This window comes from Podarcis filfolensis (genome assembly GCF_964270895.1).
Source record: "Podarcis filfolensis genome assembly, chromosome: 2".
Taxonomy (NCBI): domain Eukaryota; kingdom Metazoa; phylum Chordata; class Lepidosauria; order Squamata; family Lacertidae; genus Podarcis; species Podarcis filfolensis.
This window is the reverse complement of record NC_139605.1, coordinates 97959189-97983473: the sequence shown is the minus strand read 5'-3', so window position 1 is coordinate 97983473 and position 24285 is coordinate 97959189. Positions and strand designations below refer to the sequence as shown.

The following is a 24285-nucleotide window of genomic DNA, read 5'->3' as shown; positions in this document are numbered from 1 at the left end:
GAAATTGTGAGTGCTTCGCTTTGGGAAAGCGGTGGAGGGGGTGGGGATTGCCGGTGCGCGGCCGGGGGAAGAAGTCTTCGGAGGAACGGCTACAGGTGGAAACTTGGGTGGAAGGGGAAACCCTCGAAGGCTGTCCGGATAAGCTGTCAAGGGAGCTCCCGGACAACTTGCAGGCTGCAGCTGGGGGGGGGGGACAGCGCTTGGAGATCCTGATGTTGCTCGTCTCCTCCTCCTCCTCCTCCTCAGTGGGATTTGAGGTGGCAGCTGGCTTTGCTTGGGGACCTTGGGCTGCAGACGTGGGCGAACCCCGAGGGGCATCCATTTCCTCGAACTCCGTGGGCATAGTTTCTGGGTCAGGCTTGCGATGGTAGGCGCCTTCTGCTCGGGAGCAAGCAAACCCGGTAAATAGGTACAGGATTCACTTGCGTGCTTCTTTCTCTCTGCCTGAGAATCCAGTGCAGAATCCTCAGCAGCAACCTTGGGGTGGGCTCCTGCTGTCTGTCTGTCTGTTTTCTGAAGACTCCACAGAGGAAGGAAATCCCTTCCCTGCGAACATCTGCCTTAAAAGTCCGTGGAGATTTTGCTGTGGTACCTAAATCGGCATTTCTGACACTTGATCTCTGGAACAATGAAAGCGCCTCTTTCAAATCTAAATTTTATTTCTAGGATTGTGTCACCCACTACCTCCTCCTTCAGCACGTTGTCTTCTCCATCTGCTTCCCAACCCACTTCCATCTTTCCCAGTTTCACCCCCTGCAGCGAGGTTGTGCAGCGAGCCAGAAAACCCCTAGTTCAAATTCTGCATCTGAGTGGTCAGAGGTTAAGCTCGCTGGATCTCTGCCTTACTCTCTCATGTGCAGTGGAGGGGATATGGAGCAATCTTGCAGGGTTGTTGTATTGGTGTAATATTATGTAGAGCATTCTGAACATCCTGAATGTCTCCGGGGTCCATAATTCTCTCCCTGCATTGTATTAGCTCCACAAAGAGGGTGTGAGTGTCACAGGGACAGCTAGCATAGTGGTTAGAGTGTCAAACTAGGACAGAGTGTGTGACCCTGTCTACTCAGAAGCAGCTCCTTCTGAATTCAGTAGGGTTTACTCCCAGGTTAAATGGAGTCAGGATTGCACCTTCTGCCAGTCACTAGGTTTCAGCCTAGCCTACCTCACAGGGCTGTTGTGATGATAAATTGGCATGGCAGGGGATGGGTAGCAAGTACATCCCCATAGGCTTCTTGAAGGAAAACTGATATATAGATTTAACCATTAAGAAAAATAATGTTTAAGAGTTGTCTCCAATGCTGGTCCTACTCAGAACAGAACCATTGAAATGAACAGATGTTAGTTAGCCATGTCCATTAACTTCAATAGGTCTGTTACGAGTAAGGTAAAGGTAAAGGGACCCCTGACCATTAGGTCCAGTCGCGGACAACTCTGGGGTTGTGGCGCACAGCTTGCTTTACTGGCCGAGGGAGCCGGCGTACAGCTTCCGGGTCATGTGGCCAGCATGACTAAGCCGCTTCTGGCGAACCAGAGCAGCACACGAAAACGCCGTTTACCTTCCCGCCGGAGCGGTACCTATTTATCTATTTGCACTTTGACGTGCTTTCGAACTGCTAGGTTGGCAGGAGCAGGGACCGAGCAACAGTAGCTTACCCCCGTCGCAGGGATTCGAACTACCAACCTTCTGATCGGCAAGCCCTAGGCTCTGTGGTTTAACCCACAGCGCCATCCTTAATATTAATCCATAATCTTCACTTCAATAACCCAAGTGATTGCAGTCATCCCATACAGGGATTGAACCTGCGACTTTGGTATTAGAAGCGCCGCTCTCCAACCAACTGAGCTATTCATCCATTCCTTGGTTGTCTCTCTTCTGCCAGCACCCGGAACTGCCTTCTGACTCTGTTGAGAACAACAGGAGGAATTATGTGTGTAACTGGAGGCAGAGAACAGCCTCATTCCTGCAAAAGACCAAGTGACCCTCCCACGCTTACCCTCCCCACCTCAGCATCCTCCTGCCTGCACCATTATTTTATTTTCCTCTTTCAACATTTAATTTGATGAGGTCCACCAAAGAAATGAGAGGGGAAAATTGGGGGCTTCCACACCAGGAGGGCTGGTTTGGACTGGTAGCTTCTCCTCTAATTAAGACCTCAAACTCCAACCAGTAACAGCAGCTCAGCCATGGAGCTCACAGTAAACACAAAGGAAAGAGAGGGATGAATAAGATGCTGGGGTTTCAATAGTGTATGCAGGCTTAAGGAAATCTGGCGTGAGACATGGCAGTTCAGAGGAACTGTTGAAGTTGCAGGAGGGGGAATGTCGGTCTAATGAAGGTGGAAAGAAATAAAAGGAAACCGATTTGTTGTTGAGGTTCTCTCTCTCTCTCTCTCTCTCTCTCTCTCTCTCTCTCTTACACACACCCACACCCCACTTCCCAGACTTAACACTGTGTGGTTTGGAATGACATTTCCTGCAATCTGGGGCAGACCGCAATAGCTTGTGGTTTATGTGTAAGGGCAAACAACTGTACTCAACAAGCAAAAGGCACAGATTCAGATATGATTGTTTGACCATCATCCACCAGGAGTATGTCTGAGCTGGGACCTAAAAGCTTTAGGTTATGCTGTAACACTGAGTTCATCACACTTGGGGCTGTTTATTTCAGTGAGCTTCAATATGTTTAAGTCCATTGGATTCAGTCCCTAAGGGACTGGCTGTTCATTGATGAGCCGAAAGGGGGTGGAAAGAAACAAATCAAAGAGGAAACAATTGACTTCAGCATATCCAGTTATATTCTGAGCTCCAATAAAGAGATGGTCCAGATCTCTGAAGACTGCACAGTTAAATATTTATATATAACGGCTGTATATTTTTTAAACCACAACAATGGAGTGTGTGGGATAACTGGAAAATTAGGGTAGTCAGATCCTCCCCCCAAATTGCTTCCATCCCTTTCAATAGTTTTGTAGAAGATGGAATTTCCTACACCTGCTGACATTTATTCCTTTATGCAGATGAGTGCTCTGGTCATCCCTCCTCAAAATCATCTAGGATAATTAGAAGTGCTGAGAGTTTCTAAAATGCTCCCTTTAATTAAAAGGATTAAACTGGGCAATTGAAAACATGTCTGCTCAGAAGTAAGCCCCATTGAGTTCAGTGGGCTTATACCCCAGGTGTGTGTGGTTTTCTTTTTTAATGTGTGGGATTGCATCCTAAACGGGTTAGTACTTTCTGTATAAAACAGGGGCAGCAAAAGGTGATATCTGCTCCTCAACTATAGAACACAAAGATTTGAACTACAGTAATGTTGTCCAGTGTGGTGGCACTCAGTGAAATTTTTTTGTAGGGGAGCAGTTAGGGCCAGAGGCACCGGCTTGTGAGGGCAATGGGTGGTGGTGGTGGGGTGGCAATGTTGTGACGTCTCACCCATGAGTGTCATGCTTCCCTCCCTAAGCCAGGCAAAAGCTTCCTGAGCTTTGGGAAGGAGGTATCAAGCCTCTGACAAGATGCTGGAGCCCTCCTGTCTTCTTCCCAAAGCTGGGCAGGAATTGGGAAGGTGGAGGAAGGGCTCTTTGACCCCATAAGTCAGGCGTCAGGGAATCTGATTCCCCCCTCCCACGGCAGGCTGCCAGGGATAGATAGACAAGAAAAGCTCTTACCAAGTCTTTTATTCAATATTCACAGAGAAATACTGCCCCTTGGAGTACGGTAATGCCGTTGCTCTGAGTAATCTCCACCCCTTCTCCTCTTCTCAGTCGCCAACAGCACCACCCACCTTACGGTGGCTGCTTAAGGCCATTTGCCTCTTCGCTCTCTGCTCTACTACTTTCACTCCTCGCCGGGTTCTGGGAGAAGGGGGGTCTGGAATGTTTTCTAGTGATAATGTTGCAGCCTGCTTCTCCCTCCTCCTCTTCCCCCATGATTTCCCAGCTTTGCCCCTCTTCTATCTCTGGGCCATGAGTTATGACCTTCTGCAAACCCCTGTTGTAAATCTATGCTGTCTTCCTCTTCTCTGGAAGGGGGATGAGGATGTGGAGGTAGTTGCCATCATCGGCCCTCCCTAAGCTGCACAGAATCTACTGGGCTTTGGGAAGGAGGCGCCAGCCTTTAATACTTCAATTCTCTATTTTACCGGGAACATTTAGGGGACTAGCTTAATCCCCTTTAGTCCACTGTAACTGTAAACCGCTAGTCCAGTGTAACTATGACACGGATGGGAGAAGAACTACGTTTGACAGTGCAATCCTAAGCATGTCTAATCAGAAATAAATAACACTGAGTTCAGTGGGTGCACAGTTGCAACCTGCATCATGTTTTAGTCACCATCTGTGGTCTGCTCCAGCGAATGGCCACTTGCATGCATATACAGTACAGGTGCACATAAAATCACACACAACTTTGAGGAATAAAATGTGAGGATGTGCATTTTTATTTTAGTTTTTAAACGCAGTGGAGAAGAGTTTGTGGGAGAAAGGGCAATAGTCAGATCCCTTGGCTCGGCTGAGGAACGTAGAGTTGGAAGTAGTGGCTCCGGTAAAGTTTCGTTAGTGTAGCTGAATATTACCACCTCCCCTTCCTTTCCCTTCTTTGGGCAGTTCTGCCTCAGCATAATTTCTATACCATGCCATGCAAGAGGGCAGGAGGGGACAGGAATGCTCTTCCCCTCCCCGTATTGATCAGAGTGGTGCTCTCAACCTTGCACACCTTTGTTGCAATGTTGCAATGCTGGCAGTGTGTGTCGGGGAGGTCTAGGTTCAAATTCCACCTAAGCTATATATTTACTTAGTGGCCTTGCACATGCTGCAGTCGCTTAGCATCTCCCAACAGCCCCACGATCTACCAAATGGAAAGTATCCGAGAGTCGATAAGTTGTATTAGCGAGAGAGTGAGGCTTGGATTGGGGAGACCCACTGAGCCAGGAATATCACTGAGTGGTCTTTGGCCAGTCACTTTCAACCTAAGCTACCCCAAGGGATTGTTACGACAATTTAGAAAAAGAAAAGCCAAGCAGAATAACTCCACATATACCACATCGAGCACACAGTTCCTGCAGGAAGAGCTCGCTATAAATGTGATTAATAATAATACAGTCATACCTCGGGTTGAATGTGCTTCAGGTTGAGTGCTTTCGGGTTGCCAACCTTGCAGTTCAAAAGCACGCAAGTAGATAAATAGGTACCGCTCCGGCAGGAAGGTAAACGGCATTTCTGTGTGCTGCTCTGGTTCGTTAGAAGTGGCTTAGTCATGCTGGCCACATGATCCAGAAGCTGTATGCCGGCTCCCTCGGCCTGTAAAGCGAGATGAGCGCCGCAACCCCAGAGTCGTCCGCGACTGTACCTAACAGTCAGGGGTCCCTTTACCTTTACCTAACCTTACAGGACTGCTGCAAAATTTACTGGGATACTGTGTGTGAAATGTTTGGAATACACATAAAGCACTATAGGAGATGTTAAGTGATGGTGTGGTTAAAGACTATAGAGGACTGGGGCCCCTTGGCTGAGTCATAGGAACATAGGAAGCTTGGATATTGTGTCAGATCATTGATCCAGCTACCTCGGTGTTGTCCACACTAACAGCAAGCAGCTCTCCAGAGTTTCAGGCCGGAGTCTCTTAAGGCCAACTCAGTGGGCCACATTATCTACTTGAACCTAAGCTAGGTATTGTTTTTCAGTCTGCATGAGCAGTCACAGGACACAGCTATTAGTCTCTTGGCTAGTCATTAAGACAAGAGTGATTAACACAGGGAAAGAGCAACCCATGTATTGCCCTGTGACATCTCCTGTACCCCTGACACTTTCATTCTCTCCCAGTCAGTGTACATTGGAAGAGATGGATCGTTAACACCCCACCAGCATTTGAAATTTGCCAGGCACCAGGCGCATTTTGCACCTGGCCATATCTGATCAAGTGCAGATGCCTAGGTACCTAATATCTCCACCATCTTGAGGTGCCTGTCTGGGGATTGTTGGATCTTGTCTGTTTTTAAACTCTAACAACACATCCTGCAGAATTCTACCCGTGATACTTTATCTGTGCAATCGGAACAAAAAGTCGTATTGAAAAATGTGACTTTTGGTCCCCAAATGGCAACTAGACATTCTGTTTTGGTGGTTTAAGGTGTCATTTGGCACCTAGCTTATATATCTGAATTTTCTAACACTGCACCCCACCCACAGTGGCAGTTCTGTTCAAAAGAAAGCCCAAGAGCCTTTGGGAAAGGTAGCAGCCGATGAGTTTGCTCTGTCTCTGATAACAGAAAATTGGTCTGATGCAGTAAGCCATATGAAGTTGGTATAACAGCGTTTCTTCCTTCTTTGGGTTCCAGATCCTCCCACATTGCCTTGGACCACCCTGACCCAATCGACATGAGAGGGTTTCTTGCCTGAAGAGTACTCTTTGCCCGTGACAACAGCTGCACCATGGGCCTTGAGAATGATTTGCCCAACACCACAGCCTTCTGGTTCCCCTCGCCATCTCAGTTTGACAGCTTTCCCCCAGAGACTCCTGCCGCCAACACCTCCATCAACATCACAAGCCCCCACTATGACTTGACTAGCAATGCCATCCTCACCTTCATCTACTTTGTGGTGTGCATTGTGGGCCTCTGTGGCAACACTCTGGTCATCTATGTCATCCTCCGTTACGCCAAAATGAAGACGATCACCAACATCTACATACTCAACTTGGCTATAGCAGATGAACTGTTCATGTTGGGGTTACCTTTCCTGGCTATGCAGGTAGCTCTGGTTCACTGGCCCTTTGGGAAAGCCATCTGCCGGGTTGTCATGACAGTAGACGGGATCAATCAGTTCACCAGCATCTTCTGCCTCACAGTCATGAGCATTGATAGGTACCTTGCTGTGGTCCATCCTATAAAATCTGCCAAGTGGAGGAGGCCAAGAACAGCAAAGATGGTCAATGTAGCTGTCTGGGGCATCTCCCTTCTGGTCATACTACCCATCATGATATATGCTGGAGTGAGCAATAACCATGGGAGTAGTAGCTGTACCATGATCTGGCCAGATGAGTCTGTTGCTTGGTATGTTGGCTTCATCATCTATACCTTCATCTTGGGCTTCTTGGTGCCCCTCACCATCATCTGCCTTTGCTACCTGTTTATCATCATCAAGGTCAAGTCCTCTGGCATCAGGGTGGGCTCCTCCAAGAGGAAAAAGTCAGAGAAGAAGGTCACCAGGATGGTCTCCATTGTCGTTGCCGTCTTCATCTTTTGCTGGCTTCCCTTCTATATCTTCAACGTCTCATCGGTCTCTGTTTTGATTGAGCCAACACCTGTCCTCAAGGGCATGTTTGATTTTGTAGTGGTCCTCACCTATGCCAACAGCTGTGCCAACCCCATCCTCTATGCCTTCTTGTCCGACAACTTCAAGAAGAGCTTCCAAAATGTCCTCTGCCTTATGAAAGTCAGTGGCATGGATGAAGCCGACAGGAGTGACAGCAAGCAGGACAAGTCCAGGCTAAACGAGGCCACAGAAACCCAGAGGACATTGCTCAATGGTGACCTTCAGACAAGCATCTGAAAGATCTCTGCCCACTCATCTCCTTCCTGCTTCTTCACAGAAGCCCACAGCAAGTCAGCATAACGGCCGTTGGTCCTTCTTTCAAGGGAATGGTAATGCATGCGAAGGATTGGTTCAGGGGACAGACTTGTTTCTCGGCCAACAGCAGGCTGGTTTTAAGGATATTAATTGAAAGGAGAAGTATATTGTGGGAGTGATTGACTAGAAATAGTCATAAATGTGTACACACTTGTACATGCATGTTTGAATACAAGGGATGATGCAGCATTGGTTGTACCCCTGTGCTAAATCCATCTGAGTTAATTTGAACTTTTTAAAAAAAAACAACCCTTCACAGTTCAGATTTTCCACACAGGGTCTAGAATTTCAAAAGCTCCATCTCCAATATTTGAGTTAAATTAAATTATTAAAAGAAGAACTTGGCTGACACACATAGACACTGGAATAAGGATGAAGGTGATAAGTATTCCACAAGTTCACATACTGAATTATATATATTTTTTATCAAGCTAGCCTCTTTGCAGCCATCACCACCCCTTGTAAATGATAGGTACTTTGAAAGTTTAGCTCTATGTGCTTTTCAAGTAGGCAAAACATTAAGCTCATATGTTTTATATAAAATCAAAAACTGTCATGAGATATTGGGAGGGAGGGAGGGTGCAGTGGTAAATAAGTAATTGCATTATATTGCTCTTGTTTATGGAACAGCTAATGAAATGAGGTCTTCAGAGATGGGATCAGAAATCTTCATAGCCTGAATAAATAAGTATAAAGCATGCTAATAGGATGACAGAGAGACTTGTCTCTAACTGTAACGAGAGCCCATTTCCATGACTTCAAAGAGATGGCAAATATATTGTCATCCCTCCATCCCTTTGCCTCCTACATAATGGTTTCCCCAATGAACAATCTTTTGTGGATAGGAATGATGTTATCAGAGTCTGAGAGCAGATCGCCAGCATCTGAGTCCAAAAGCCACAATGTGTTAACTTTGCCACCCAAACGTCACGAAGTCATCAACGAGCTTTTGAGTTCACCAGAACTCTTCATCAGACTGGATCTTGCTCACAGTTTTGTGACATTTTGGTTGGTCCTAATAGAGGTATTAATGTGTTGTGGATTTTGGATTCCCCTCCCCCCAATGCATCAACATGGCTGTGTACAATTTTTGTCAAAACCATGATCAGAGACGGGTGAGAATGCATACCTCGTTGGTCTTGCATAAGTGAAATAGCCATCACAGATCAAACAACAGAGGCAGGGCTTTAACATAATTTCTGCTTGCCACCTTTACTTTAACCAGTAAAAAATAAAATAAAAACTGGCCTGGACACTGAAAACAAAACAACAACTCTCCAAAACCAACCAAGCAACCAGCTAGGTTGCAACTTCAGGTCACTTAAGGAAGGAGCCTTTATAAGTCCTCCCTGCCCCCTACATACCAAGAAGGTGTCTTGAGTTTGCCACTGACAGAGGACTTTAATGTACTAAGGACACTGGGGGTGGGAAAAGCCTGAGCATGGCTTCCATTTCAGAATCTATAACCTCATGGAGATTGCTCGAGAGCTTAACTTGCACTTGCTGAGAGAAGAAAGAATGAGCCTTTAAGCCTACTTAAAAACAGAGTGGTCACATTTAATAAAAGCTTGAGATGGTGGTGGGGGTGGAGAAAGAGAAGAGTTGGGTGGATTGCTTCAGTAAGCAACCAGGAGCCAATTTCATCATCCTGTTGATTTCCCTCTCATTGTCCCGTTTCCACAGTGCCCTGGCCTATGATTCTATGATGCCTCCTTTTGCTCCTCCATTCAAATGCTTGATCCATGAATCCCACATCCCCACACAATTTCACCAAGGTTTACATGCAGAGCAAAGTATGCAAATTGAGCCCACATGTGCATAAATGTCCAGTTTCTATAGAGTTTCTGTTCTCCTAGTTCAAGGTTTCCTGGCTGCAGAAGCTGACTTGTTTGATGAAGAGTAGTTCTGGTTCTCCCGCTACCTGTCCTCAGCAGGAGCTATTTGCACTGTTGTCAGTATGTTTCGGGGAGTTTTGAGTGTAGACTATTAAGTTTTATGACCTGGGAGGTTTAAAGAGCTCTGCCCAGGGAAGGGTTCCGGGTGGCAAGCGACTCCCACAACTTCTGTCTTGGGCTGTGATTTTTACTATTGAGCATAGGCAAGTAGAGGAGACTGATGAAGGAGTTGGCAGGAGCTGAGAATTCCCTGCTTTACAGTAAATTGTTTCATTTATCACAAATCTCTGATTGATTAAAAAGAAACAGAAGGAAGAGCCCACACCATCAGGCTATTAGAACAACAGGAGGAGCATCCTGGCTCTGCCACCCTAGTCTCGTTTTCAGTTCTCATCATCTTGAAACTTGTGGAAGGTGAACTTCTGCAATGGAAAACCTTTTGCATCAGCAGCGGTTGTTCCCATTGCATTTGAGACCCCTGGAAAATCAGGGTTTTAAAAATGCATTGGCAGACGCACTGGAGAAAGGCAACCAAAAGGAAGCCATCAACTCTAAAATACATTCTTGCAACAATTTCTCAGTTGTTTACAGAGCAGTCCAAATGCCTCTTGCACCCGGCTGAGATGAGGAGGTTTGGATTGGGCAGAGATGGCTTTTTTACACAGCCCTGCCACCCTCTGCCTGCAGAGCCATGCCAGCACCAGTCTGCTGGCGCAGAGCTCTCCCTTTTGCCTGCTGAACTGCCACTGATGGGTACTCTACTGGTGGCAGCCAGCGGAAAGATTTCAACCACTTTCAGCCTCAGCCAGCATGCTTGCTTGGGCTGTTGATGTGGCTCCGTCGCTCCACTCCTCGAAGACACCCCAAACAGCAGCTGGGGTTGAGATTGATGTGTCCAGCTCTTCAGCTGCGATGCTGTTCATACTTACTTGGAAAGTAGCCCCTCCTCCCACCAAACACAGTGGTACTTGCTTTTGAGTAAATGTAAGTAGGCTCATGATTAATGGATCCTTCAAGCGAAGAAGCTTCTGCTCCTGTTCACGCCTGCATTTTAGGCTGCACATCCCTGGGAGCAAACCCCATTGAACTCAGTGGTACTTACTCCTGAGTAGATGTGCACAGGAGGAATTGCTCTGAAAATGCCCTTGAAGCTCTCGCGCTATTATTTGGGCACCTGTTGACTGTAGTTAATGCAAGCGGGGTAAACAGGAGAAGAGAGACATTTAAAATCAAATGCGTACCCCAGCAAGTTTGCATCAGCCACAGACACCAATGTAAGCCTTGTTTTGGTATTTATTTTCACCCCCAATATGACATATGGGAAAGTTTTGACTTTCCCAGGCATGTATTGTTTCTTAAATATAACATGAGAAATAATAAATAATCATATCCCATTTTAAAAAACCAAACAAACAGAAACCTTTTGAAGTCAGATCCTGCGTGCCCTAGCAGAAATGGAAAACCCCACAAATGTCTTCATTCAGGCACTTGTTTGCATTACAAATTCCTCCCCACCATTTTCTCTTCTGGGTGGATAGCAAGATATAGATAAGCAGCTTAAGAAAGGCTGGGTTGTGACTTTAGCCTTACCTGTAAAACTCTCCCTGTTCTTGTTGAAAATGTAAATGACACTTTGGAGCCTAAGAAACAATGTGGTTTGATTAAACTCCTTTGGCAGAAAGTGTTGTCCTGCCACAGGGGTAAGAAACCTGGTGCTGTTGGGCATCAACTGCAGCCAGACAGGGTGATGGGAATTGTAGTGCTGCCACATCTGGAGAGCACCAGGTTCCCCACCAGAGCTCTGTCCTTCAGCCCCAAGCCAACCTTCCAACAAGCCCAGTTGCCCCAGCCATCACTCCTCCTTCTCCACCCACACCTCATGTCCAGGTTGTCTCTTGTTACTCCTAAGGGGCTTGGCTTAGCTTGGTGTTGGAATTCTTAAGCGAGGCTGCAGGAGTATTCCTTACAGTTACAATGCTATCACTGCAGCTTCCTCTTGCAAACAGGCAAAGCAGAGGGGTTTCGCCTCCATCCAGCGCACAATGTCTTACCACATTTGGTGCCTCATGCGGCGGAATTATTTTATTATCTCTTTTGGTCTCGGAGGATGTGCATTCTTAGATCTTCTTTATTAAGGGAAGTAAATATTAACTGAGGCTTTGTGGCGACTGTGTAGAATATGCCAGTGAGGATTAAATGGGAGCTCAGCACATTACATTAAGATGAAAAAATCGCCTTGTGGCTGCTAGGTGCTGATAAAGGTGCTTTCTTTTTATTAGATGATGGCTTAATGTTGTGGCCACAACATTGCGTCAGAGTGGCTTTAGTACTTTAGTATGAAGTGGGTAACACAGGAGCGTATTTGCAGAGAAAGATGAAGAGTTTTACTCCACCATTGGCCTGACTACTAAAATACAGCTATGCTCTCCTACTCAGAAATTTGCACATAATCGTTTTATGTTGCATACAACAATCAAATGGCCTGGTTCAGCTACCCAGAAGGTGAGAAAGATGGAAGACCTCGTGTTGTAGTATGTGGAGTATACTGGCAGCAACAGAAAGATGGGGTGTTGGTTCAGGGATGAATAAGCAACAGCTTAGATGACCCCTGTCCAAGGGGAAGGCGGAATTCGGTGACAGGCGCACAGCAGAGCTGGGAGTGATAGAACCTTGCAAGTACAGCTGGCTTGTTTCTCGGTCAGAAGGGGAAAGAGGCTCTGGCAAGCCAGAATGGATGGAAGAGTTGTTAGGCTCGGAGGTCAGAAAAGGATGCCAGTTTAATCATTCACCGAAAGAACCTGCTAATATTTTAATCAGGTGCTTATGCATGGTAAATGCTGATCTTCTATACAACTCTGTATAGCCCTTTTGAAAAAACGGTGAGCTCTATGTGGATTGTTCAGTTGGCCAGTCTGGGCACATTTCACTTCATGCATCCTTGTAGGTTCTTGTTGTGCAACACAGTAATACCAGTGATGTTTGTCTGTTCTGTAAACCACACCTGATTTGGGGGGATCTCACTAGACTGCGGTCATTTCTGTGATTCTGTACTCAGAAGACTTCCATTGAAAGTTTTCAAGTCAACCAGGTTCAAAGCATTTTAATCTGTTGTTAATCTCTGGCAGTTGAAATAGTGGGAACCCAGGAGCTGCTTCTCCCACGCAATTTCCTTATGGCAATCTTAACGATAATATTATTTTGATCTCCAATCTGGAGAGATCAAGTACTAACAATCAGTGTTCATGGCATACCCATATAGAGTTTATCTGCCAAATATTCCCAAAATGCCCACAAAGCTCTTTTGTGCTGGTGGCATTTTTAATTGCTTGGGGAATTAGAGATAGTGGTTTCACAGCCCACCCATTTCCTGCTGTGAGGGATTCCTTAGTGGCTATCACTTTTATATATCACAACTTATTTCACTTGGACCTCACAGCTGAATTGCTCCCAATAGAGTCCTCCCTCTCAGAAACATATACCGGTAACGGCCAAGAAAAGTTTGTCCAAAGAACATTCAGTACTTTTAGATCTCTAGCATCCTCTAGCTGTGTGGAGAGAATAGCATCCTTGTTTCCTTTAATAGCATCTTCACCTTGCCACTCCACTGTTTTTCAATATAAGGGCCATTCCAGGTAACCCTAACCCTAACTGAGATTTGTTTGCAAGGAGATCAGATAATGATGGCTGTTTTATTGAGCATTCTTTCCGACTTATTTGCAGGGAGGGCATAGATGCAGTTGCATCAAAAGAATAATATGTAATATCCTACCCTTTCCTTATTGCAAATAAGGCTGTTCTTCGGGCGGGGGGGGGGGGAGTGGGTTTCTTGCACAACCATTGCAAGTCAGCTTTAATGGTGCAACCTGAATTTGCCCATATGTGATTGAACCCCACCCCAAAATAGCAACCGTCAGGAAACATCCAAAGAGGGAAGCATATGTGTTCACATCTTTTGAGAAGTATCAGGAAAAGGAGGCCAGCTTTAAGTGTTTATTTAGGTGGTCACTTAACGAAATATTCACTGCCCTGCCTCTCCCCCCCCCCCCCGCCATCCATTCTCCTTTGAGAATTTAAAGGATCTAAACGAGAAAGAAGAGTCCTTAGCGATGTATTAGTCCTATCTATGATTCCTTTAGGGCAGTGTTTTCCAAATGGTATTGAAGGGAACTCTGGGATTTTCTGCAGGTTGCTGAATTAGAAGATCAGTAATAGTGGGCTTGCTGCTCTAGAAGATAGGGAGTGGTGGACAAGCCATCTTCCCCTTCATTGTGCAATATCGGGTTGCATCTCACTGGGTTTTGTTTCAAGTTTGTTGATGTAGGGTCTCTTGTTCTTATATGGTGGGAATGATGAAAGGTATGCACGTCTTTGATTTAGGACTGAAAGGGTGACATGCGCCCTAAACAGCAAGGCTCCTGCATCTTTAGCCAATCGTTCCATATATAAGAGGGGGAAATTGGCAGGTGCATCTTTTCTCAGTTTTGGACCAGAGAGATGCAACAGGCTGCAGAAGCTGCCCTGATGTCCCCATCAGTTCCACTGGTACAGGAACCCAGTCCTCTAAATTGCACCTGGCCCACCTGTTAAAGTTTAAACTAAACCTTTATATAATTTTCAGATTATAGAGTGTTAACAGACCCCATGGATCTTCTCATCCAATATGTTGTTCAAACAGGACATGGATATATTTGTTTTACATATTTATATTCTGCATAGAATGTATTTAAGGGAAATATATTTATTCTATATATTTATAGTCTATTTAAGAATATATTTATAAAGCGTCTCTATCAGATTCTTGGCCAACTTTTTCTTGGAAACCTGAAAGAAAGGAATCCTGCAGCTTTTACTAGGGTACCTTGGAAGAAGTTCAGCATTCCTGGATCTAATGGAACCTCAGTTGTTGGGTTTGAATCTCTTTTCTTGTAGTTGAAAACCAATGGTTCTAGTCCTATCCTTGGTGGATAAGTGAGCAGCTGATTTCCATCTCCTTTTCTAAGATCCTTTTAAACATCTGAAAACTGCTAGCTGATTTTAGCTTGTTCTCACCGAATTTGTTTTCTAGACTAGAAAGATAACTTAGCGGTCAATGCATCCAGATAAGCCTGAAAGAGACACATTGGAATAAAACATTTGCTTGGTTCCAGCTTACTTTTCTCTCTTTTCCTCTTTCAAAGTTCAAAACTGAAAGAAGAACAATCTGATTTGTGTGACACCTCCCAGTGTCCAGCTAGACACCTGGCTACTTAGATGTCCTCAGATAATAATTTCAGTTTATTCATTCGCAAATGACTGCTTTAAAACAAAGTGATTTCAGTGCTAAGTGCAAGTTTACCTCTCTTCAACTAAAACCAATAGGATTTAAGAGTGATTAACCTTAGCTGCATCATTTCTCCCAGCTGCCAGCCAAAGCCCTCTTCTGCAGAGCTATCAGGGTGAAGTTAAGTGCAGCAGAGACAGTTTGACAATGCCTCTGGTGCACCGTAAACAAGTGCACATTATGCTCTGTTGTAGTAAGCTGTGGCAAAAACCCAAAAGTTCAGCAGGCTTTCAGAATAGCTTTAGTGGGGGGAAGCTGTGACTGGCTCTTATTGGCTGTTACAAAGGTAGGCGACGTGGCCCCCTCTAGATGTCATTGGAATATAATTTCCATCATTGGCCATGCTGAAGGAAGCTGATGAGAGTTTTAGTGCAGCAACACACTGCCTATCTTTGGCCATGGCATTAGTTTAAAAACCCCTCCCTTCTCCCTGGAAAGCTTTTGCAAACTTTTCTGTGATCTGGAGGGAGAGGGAGGTGGGAGGAAAAGATGGCAATGAATGGGTTTCTTCCTGTTTTCCCAGGGCACGCCAGCTGAGCATAGGAAGCTGTGCCAGTCTGGACTATTTGACCATCTGGTCCAGGATGGTCTATTCTGAGTGGTAGAAGATCTCAGAGCCAGGGCTCTCATGCCACCTGTTTGCCTGATCTGTTAAAAAACCCCACACAAGGAGAGATGGAAAGGTTTGAACCTGGGCCATTCTGCATGTTCTCTACTACTGAGCTACTGTATATGGCCCCTCCCAGTGAAAGATGCCCAGGCTGCCCTGCAGCTTTCACCTTAATATGTTGCACAAGCTAAAACGTTGATCATCTCACGACAGCAGTCCTCTTTCTTGCTGACTAACCATACCTGTTCTGAGTTTTTGCTTGGCTTTCTCGGTTGCCTCTTCTCACCTTGAGCCAGTGCACCTCTTTTCTTGAGCCAGTGTGGTGTAGTGGTTAAGAGCGGTAGACTCGTAATCTGGTGAACCGGGTTCGCTTCCCCGCTCCTCCACATGCAGCTGCTGGGTGACCTTGGGCTGGTCACACTTCTCTGAAGTCTCTTATCCTGACTCACCTCACAGAGTATTTGTTGTGGGGGAGGAAGGGAAAGGAGATTGTTAGCTACTTTGAGACTCCTTAAAGGTAAAGGTAAAGGGACCCCTGACCATTAGGTCCAGTCGTGGCGGACTCTGGGGTTGTGGCACTCATCTCGCTTTATTGGCTGAGGGAGCCGGCGTACAGCTTCCGGGTCATGTGGCCAGCATGACTAAGCCGCTTCTAGCGAACCAGAGCAGCGCATGGAAACGCCGTTTACCTTCCCGCCGGAGTGGTGCCTATTTATCTACTTGCACTTTGACGTGCTTTTGAACAGCTAGGTTGGCAGGAGCAGGGATCGAACAATGGGAGCTCACCCCGTCATGGGGATTCGAACTGTCAACCTTCTGATCAGCAAGTCCTAGTCTCTGTGGTTTAACCCACAGCGCCACCCACGTCCCTTTGAGACTCCTTAGGGTAGCGATAAAGCGGGATATCAAATCCAAACTCTTCTTCTTCTCTTCATTGTAGACTTGTCTCCTGGAAAGCGTAGGCTTATACATTGGGGTACAGAAATGCCTTACGCAGAGTCAGACCAATGGTGCATCTGGCTCAGTATTATCCATCCTTTCTCCAGCAATGGCTCTCCCAAGGTTTCAGGCAGGGCTGTCTCCCATCTCTTATCTGGAGATGCCATGCCAGGAGTTGAACCTTTGACCTCCTGCAAACAAAAGCAGATGATCTACCACTTTGCTGTAGCTAAAGTATGGGTTCTGTGCTTGGGCAGAACGAAATGACTGTCTATTTCAAAGTGCTGCAGAAAGAGCCTCAAGACTCGGCATGCCACCACAGATATTATTTTGTTTTATTTATTTATTTTTTTAGATTGCAGATCTGTAGTCTCAACCAGCATTGTTAGACCTGTGCTTTTTATATTGTGCTTCTCGTCACATGCTGCATGTAAAGGGGGTGCGTAACTATATGGTCTGATCAGAGGAATGTGTATCCATGGCAACACCATGTATTACCTAAAGATGCATACACATTTCACTGGGGGGGTGGGGAACCAGTTCCTTTGCTTTTGTGATCTGCATCTGGCTCCAGGCACATTGCAGGGCAAAGGGGCAAGATAGGTAACATCTGGTCTCTTTCTGCTCCTCAGTGAATAGTTTTATTCTCTGCTCCTGTAGGGATGTTCAAACGCTGCCACCTGCCATTTCATGCTTCTGAACCCTGCTTTCTTCTTCTTCGCTGTTATCTGATTTGTAACCCACCCCACAGCTTCCTTTTCGGCCCCTGACCTCTCCTGTCTCACCTGCATAGCTCAGACTGTAAGCCATGGGTAGGTAAGCTAAGGCCCGGGGGCTGGATCCGGCCCAATCGCCTTCTAAATCCAGCCTGCGGACGGTCCGGGAATCAGTGTGTTTTTACATTGGTAGAATGTCTCCTTTTATTAAAATGCATTTCTGGGTTATTTGTGGGGCATAGGAATTCATTCATTTTCCCCCCTTCAAAATATAGTCCAGCCCCCCACAAAGTCTGAGGCACAGTGGACCAGCCCCCTGCTGAAAAAGTTTGCTGACCCCTGCTGTAAGCCTCTGGCTGGTCCCATGTCAGTGCAACACCTAACAAACACACTGTTGGCAGCATATCTATGATTGTCAATTAGTAGTGGAAGTAGCTAGGGATGGGAGGGAAGCTCGATTCAGTTCAAGGATGAACCTTCTAATTCACACTTTCTGAAGCAATGTGTGAACCAAAGCACAGCCAGCCAGCCTTTGAAATTCACACTTGTCTGCAGTTCTCCAGCCAACTAATCTGATTTTAAAAATTAGATAAATGCACATACTACTGTATAAATAAAAAAATTGTATATCAGTGAACACAGCGTATGAAATTGCACTGTATTAGGGAGAATGCTTTGCAAAAGTGTGCCCATTAAGCAAACTTGATTGAGTATATTAGGAGAAATTGACACTAAAATGCTGGTGAGTTTTTATGAAGGCTAAAAAATAATAATCACAAACTGATGTGGAAACATGGAGAACTGAACTTAAGATTAGGAAAATAATACATGAAACTGAGAGAAACCAAAATTGACAGATCCATCTATCTCTATTCATAGCTGTATTCTCTCCTCCCCACCCAATATAGGGCCCTCAGTAGAAGAAGGCTAAGAAGCAAACCCTACACAAATCCAGAGTAGAGTCCCTAAGACAGCTGGATGGCGCCTTGTACGTTTCCTTCCAGCAACTCCTGCAGCCACGTTGGTGCCAAACATATTGCTCAGCTTTCCTTTGGACCACATCAGCATGGCTGAGAAGAGGGTCTTGTCATCTGGGCAGCCCAGGACTTCCATACACACTGCCCCAGGCTTGCACCCCAAGGAGGTCAGCTGAGTGCTGCTAATGCAGCAGTTTGACTTCACCCCTGGAGGTGCACTCCATTGTTTCTTGAGACAGATGGATGTCAACAACAATGGACTTTAAGCAACACATTCACATGTCTTAGCAAGGGTCAGTGCAAGTGAACTGGTATGAATGCTGGCCCAGTGGGACTCTGGTTCCACAGAGCAGGAGTTGTAGTAGGAAAGACCCTGTAAGTGCACTTTGGATAGAAGTGATCGTAAGCAAGGCTCCTGCCATAATACATTGCACTCCTCCACTTAAGCCTTTGGCATTAGGGCAAACTGGTTTTAGGAACTGGATAATCAATGGACAACAGGCCGTAGCTGTCCTCTGGGTAACTTGGTCTGGCTGTCTCAGTTCCTTCCTATTATAATGTGAACTGCTCATAAAAGAGGCCTGTTGGGTTATAGTCTTAAGCCTCTGTCTGATCATTTCCAGCAGTTCTGGCCACTTCAGAGGGGAAGCTTTTTGTACGGATCTATGATATGCCGCCATATGAAATGCCACCTGCACAGTAATAGCTTGCAAAGCATGAAGAGACAGGGAAAACAACTTACACCCCACTGAGAATCCCAGAATAGTTGGGGTTGTTCCATTCCTGTTCATTAAGCCCACCTCCTCACTCTGGAAGGAGAAACATGATGATCTCCCCATGTCATGCTGCGATTGGCTGTACAGTAGCCCAAAATGAGAGGTGATTAAATGTGCAGTGCAACTTTAGATCAGGCTTTCTGTTGTTTTGGTTGTCATGTAGGGGGACATACAAATAATCTGGAGATAATTTATTTTGACCTCAAGGTAGGGTACAAGTCCAGCCCTGCCTTGGAAATGGACAGTTTAAGAGATATGTTGAGATCCATAATACTGTGTGCTGGCTTTGGTCCTCATTCAGAACCAAACTTCCACAGAGACACGCAGCTATTTGGTTCATCAGGACTTGCATACATGAATCAAGACGTTAGTCCAAAGGTTATATATAACTCCCAGACTATAGAACAGCAAACAGCTTCTTTATCATTGCCATCAGATGATTGATTGTTTAATCAACAAGCCATTACAAAGTCACAAAACAACAATAAAACTCAAGTAATTTCCTTCAGGGGGGCTTTAGCAATACATATTAATACAAATGGATTTCTTGTCAATTCGTGGCGTTTGTTCCTTCAGGCTTTCTCCTTTTTGCTTTAGTGCTGCATTATTATTTTTTAAACTCTCCATTTCTCTTGGTTGTGAAATAGTGGTTCTGCTCTAGATGGATCACACACAAAAAATCGGCATACAGATCAACAGTTCAGATATAAATTTCCTTCCAAGCACAGCACTGGTGGAGCAATGTAATTGAATAGCATAATTTTCTGAGGTCTGTGATTCATATATGCATAATTGCTGATGTGATGGAACCTTACGGTGGCTGGCGGCAGCAGCCCCTCTTGGCAAACTGAATGGGCATCGTTTGAAATCTTAATGCTGAGAAGGCCTTATGAAGGGAGCTGGAGTAATTTTCTGATGCATCTTAATGGGTCTTGGTCATGGTTTTTGACATGCACCTTAAGCAAGTAAGAAACATGCTTGAAAGAAAACACAGAGTCAACTTCTCCCTTCCACGCTATCAGTTTAAAGCATCCAAACACAATGTGATCAGACATAATTTCATCACACCTTGCTGGCATTTATTCCATAGCAAAACAAGATGAGTGCCACATCTCTCATGCTCACCTTTGACTGGACTTACCCTTACCTTATAGCATAGCTCAGTGGTTCCCCCATTTTTTCCCACTCCAAGCACCACTTTGAAATCACGAAGAGTCTTGGTGAGCCACTTGGTAATCTTTCGACTTGTTGTAGCACTTGTAATGAGCTCTACTAGATGCTGTGTGATTTTTAATTGTATTTTTATTGCTTCCTTTATTTCTTACCAATTTTTTATTTCATGACAATTTGCATTCCATGGAATGAAATGCAATATAGGAACGAAACAATACAAATACAATCAAAAATCAGTACATAAAATGCGATGGATGCGCTGTCTCCTGCCTTCAACCACAAATCCACAGATATGCTTTGGACCACATGAGTGAAGCTCACAGACCAGAGATGGTCCACAGACCACAGTTTGGGAACGCCTGCCATAGCTGAACGGCTTGCAGTTTCCCTTAACCATTATGCAGAATCTACCTTTTTGTAATATAGTGTTTCAGGCTAACACAAGGACTGGATTAATGATGTCTAAGAGTACACTTTCACTCTGGCCCCCAAAACACGTGTTTCTTGGAATGAAGCACCGCTGAGAGAAATGGGATTATATATTTAGGATTAAGGTACTAGCCTCTGATGCATACTGAACACTGATTCACTCAGTATTGAAGTTGTACCCAGTCATGTAACCTACACGACATGTATAAATATTTATGTTTCTCATGTGTATTGTATGTGTGCTTGCTGTATTATATGCTATAACCTCTAAAACTGTGACACCAGAGTTACAAATGACTTTCCTACACCTGCTTGATTTCAATTTGTTCTCTTTGGATATGTACTTTTATAAGATGTCCTGGGGGGTGAAACCTCGCTTCTGCAAGGGGGCCCTCCTTTATGTAAACTTTTCTGTAGACAATGGAAGATCAAAGCTGGCCGGAAATAAAATTGTGAATGATCTACGTCTGTTTTACAAAAAGATCCTGTGGTTTTTTTCCCCAATAAAGTGGTGTGAATCAGAGTCATTTCCCTCCATTTTAAGGATCTTTAACAAGAATGCCTGAATTTTCTTTCAAAATCCTATGGACTTGATTACATCCAGTGAAAAGAAAGTTACTTGGGACCACAGCAACCACTGTGCATCCTAGGTGAGGGCTTAATAGTGCAGGTCATTTAGATGTTGCAAATAGGTAACTAGCAGCAGGTTGGGTTGTTGTTGTTTCCCCCCCCCCCCATAAACATGCTGGGTTTCCCTTGGAAAGGATCAATCTGGATTAAATGGGGGGGGGGACTGTTAATGCCAACACCACCATGTGCGCACTTGTGAAAAAAATTGCATCCGTGAGGAGCACATATCCCACACTAAATACTTGTCTGGAAGCACCCAAAAACATTGTGGTAAGTTGCAGACATTCTCAGAAAAATATATTCTCCCCTAGCATGGTTTAATCCTTTTGGTATGAAGAAATGTTTAGAAGATTGCTCGTCATGCAAAGTCTGTAATACCCCAAATGACTGGTACATTAGAGTTTAACTGGTAATTGCTGTAGAAATGTTCGTAGGTAGCAGCCTATTTTGTAGTGTGTCTCATCCACCTGATGTACCCTAAGTCTGTGCACTTATATTGCAGTATGCTAGTCAGTCTTTGAACAGCCATAGCACTCTGCTCTCCCCCCCCCACCCTCCAATCCTTGAGAGTTTTGCAGCCTAAACCTAAACCCCATTGAACACAGTAAGACGACCAAGTAAATGTGATTTAGGTAAATTGAGTTTCCAATGTGACCTCACACCTGAAATCCTGAGACATTCCCTCTGGACAATTTTTTTTAGGGGTGGGGTGTGGAAATCCTCCCCAGTGGCAATCTTTAAAGCTTCTGCAAGGGTACCAGACCCCAAAGCAAGCTAAGGATAATATTCTTTCTGCTGATAAAATGAGACATTTGTATTGGAATCTTTGTGTTTGGGGGGGGGGGGATACGAAAACTTCCAGTCTCTTTCAGGCATCATATAACCAGAAGCAGGAACTTGTTAAGCCACACATTGGGGAAATTCACTGAACACTTGTTACATTGCTCGCTCTCGCTCTCTCTCTCTCTCGCTGTCTGAGGCAGGATCAATCATTGCATTAACACAAGTGTCTAACTAGAACATCTGTGCCCTAATTCAAGAGGTTCCTTCCAGGAAATCTCATGGATGAAAATAAAACCTGACAGGAGAGGCACTTCTTTGCTGAATCAATGCATTTTAACCCTTCATATAATGCTCATGATGGCAACAGAGAGAGAGAAAAGGGAGATCCAGGAAAAGTAAAGAACATTTCTTGGTGGGTGGGTTGTGTCTCGCATGTTTGACTTCTGAAAGAGGTATTATTTAACATTAATACTCTTATCTTATGCACCTTTCCCCCTGAAATAAGTCTAATTGACATAGGCCGATGATATACTTTTTATGTTTTAAATATTAACCACCCAGATTGAAATCACAATAAGGAAAAGGCCTTTCAGACAAAAGAGACCCCATAAACAATCATCTCCTTGAGGCTCAAATTAAGCAGACACAGCATGGATGTATTTCTTTAGAAAACACAACTACTTCTTGCAAAGGAGGCCAGGAATACAGGCTTGGAGTGAGAAGAAGCCAGGAGACCCTGCCTTCCTGCCCACTGTCTCACCAGGGTGGTACATGCTCTGGTTTTCTCCTGCTTGGACTACTGCAGCACATTCTACGTGGGGCTACCTTTGAAGGTGACTCGAAAACTGCAATTAATCCAGAAGCCAGCTGCTAGATTGGTGACGGGGGGCAACTGCCAGGACCGTACAACACTGGTCCTAAAGGATCGTCACTGGCTCCCAGTACGTTTCCAAGCACAATTCAAAGTGCATTTCCCCCCTAGTGGTGTGGATGTGACCAGGAAATAAGTTCCAGAGGATCTCTGTTTGCATGAATGGATCAAGGTTGTGGAACCTGTTGCCCTCCATCAGTTGTTGGACTTCAGCTCTCATCATCACTGACCATAGGCCATGTTGGCTGAGGCTGCTGGGATCTGGAGTCCAGCAATGTCTAGGGGGCTACAGGTCCTTGACCCAATAAAGAAAAGCGTTTCTAGTACGTAAAAGGGTATTTTCTTCGAGGAACTATAAGGGTCCAAGAACTGGGAGAGATGACTGAGGGCAAGCTACTGGTCTGGGAGAGGGGTGCTTGCTCATCCTCACCGCCCCTCTGCAGCTGCCTGTGCAGAATACAGCAAGGGCTCCAAAAACACACCCTGACACTGCTAGTTGCTCCGCTGTTTGCAGAAAGCAGAATAGCTTTCAGTCTATTAATGCATACCCCCTTCATGGGTGAGATTCATTAAGCATAATGGATGCTTGTTCTTTGCAAGCCATGGGAGAGGATGTAGAAATGCTTTTTTGCTTTCACAATGTGATTCTAAATAACCTAACAGCGAGAGATTGGTGCAAAGCAGTTGCCTTAACAATAGCCCTGTGAGATGCCTTCTTTTGAAGGCGGGTGAGCATTGACCTTTCGTTCATACTCAGAAATGTGTTTGTGCAAACTGAAGGGGATGCCTCCACATTTTAAGTCCTGCAGCTTTCGGTCCAGATTGTTTTGAGCATACAACGCTACTTACATTTTACTGTGTTCATGCATGTCACTCAATAAAAAGTTGCTTGAACAGTTTCGTATATATGCTTTTAATCTCGTTTAAATTTCCTAACCTCTTCCTTACCCGCCTTTGTTTCAGCCGTCTGTAAAATTTCCTCTGCCTTTTGATACTGTCGTGAAACTTTTATACATTCAACAGCATTGTTTCGGTATACAACATAACATCTTAGGGGAAAGCAAAGCTATTACATTATCTGCCAATTGATTGGGTGGTGGTGGTGGAGGAGGAGGAGGAGGAGGAGGAGAGAGCTAAATATTTTTCTTTCTTTTTTTTTTAGTACTTTTTGGAGGACATGATAAATAATAGTAATAATAATAATAATAATAATATTTTTTTTTAATTTATACCCCGCCCTCCCCGGCCAGAGCCGGGCTCAGGGCGGCTAACACCAGTAAAATTACAATTAAAAATAAAATAAAAAAATAAAATAAACCAATTTAAAATACATGATGCATTTTGCAGGCTGGTTAAACGCCTGTGAACATATCTCCATCTAATGGCTTAGCCAAGTATTGCATGTTGCTTCAGTTGGAAGCAATGCTTTTCTGCACACAATGTAGTTTGTGGAATTCACTGTCACAAGAAGTGCTGTGGACCATCAGCTGTAAAAGGAGACCAGCCAGATCCATACTGGGGGTGGGGTGGGGTGGGGTGGGGTGGGG

The 24285-nt window shown here is 44.9% G+C and overlaps 1 protein-coding gene across 1 annotated transcript in view; it reads left to right on the top strand.

Annotated features, from left to right (window-relative positions):
- SSTR2 (somatostatin receptor 2) overlaps nucleotides 1-20918 on the top strand; it is a 36583-nt gene extending 15665 nt beyond the window's left edge. Inside the window, exons 4-5 of the mRNA XM_083598897.1 lie at nucleotides 6329-15961; nucleotides 16330-20918. Of these exons, the coding sequence (XP_083455023.1) occupies nucleotides 6423-7541 (1119 nt within the window). The 5' untranslated portion in view covers nucleotides 6329-6422 and the 3' untranslated portion in view covers nucleotides 7542-15961; nucleotides 16330-20918. The remainder of the gene's footprint in view (nucleotides 1-6328; nucleotides 15962-16329) is intronic.
- Nucleotides 20919-24285: the final 3367 nt, after the last annotated feature.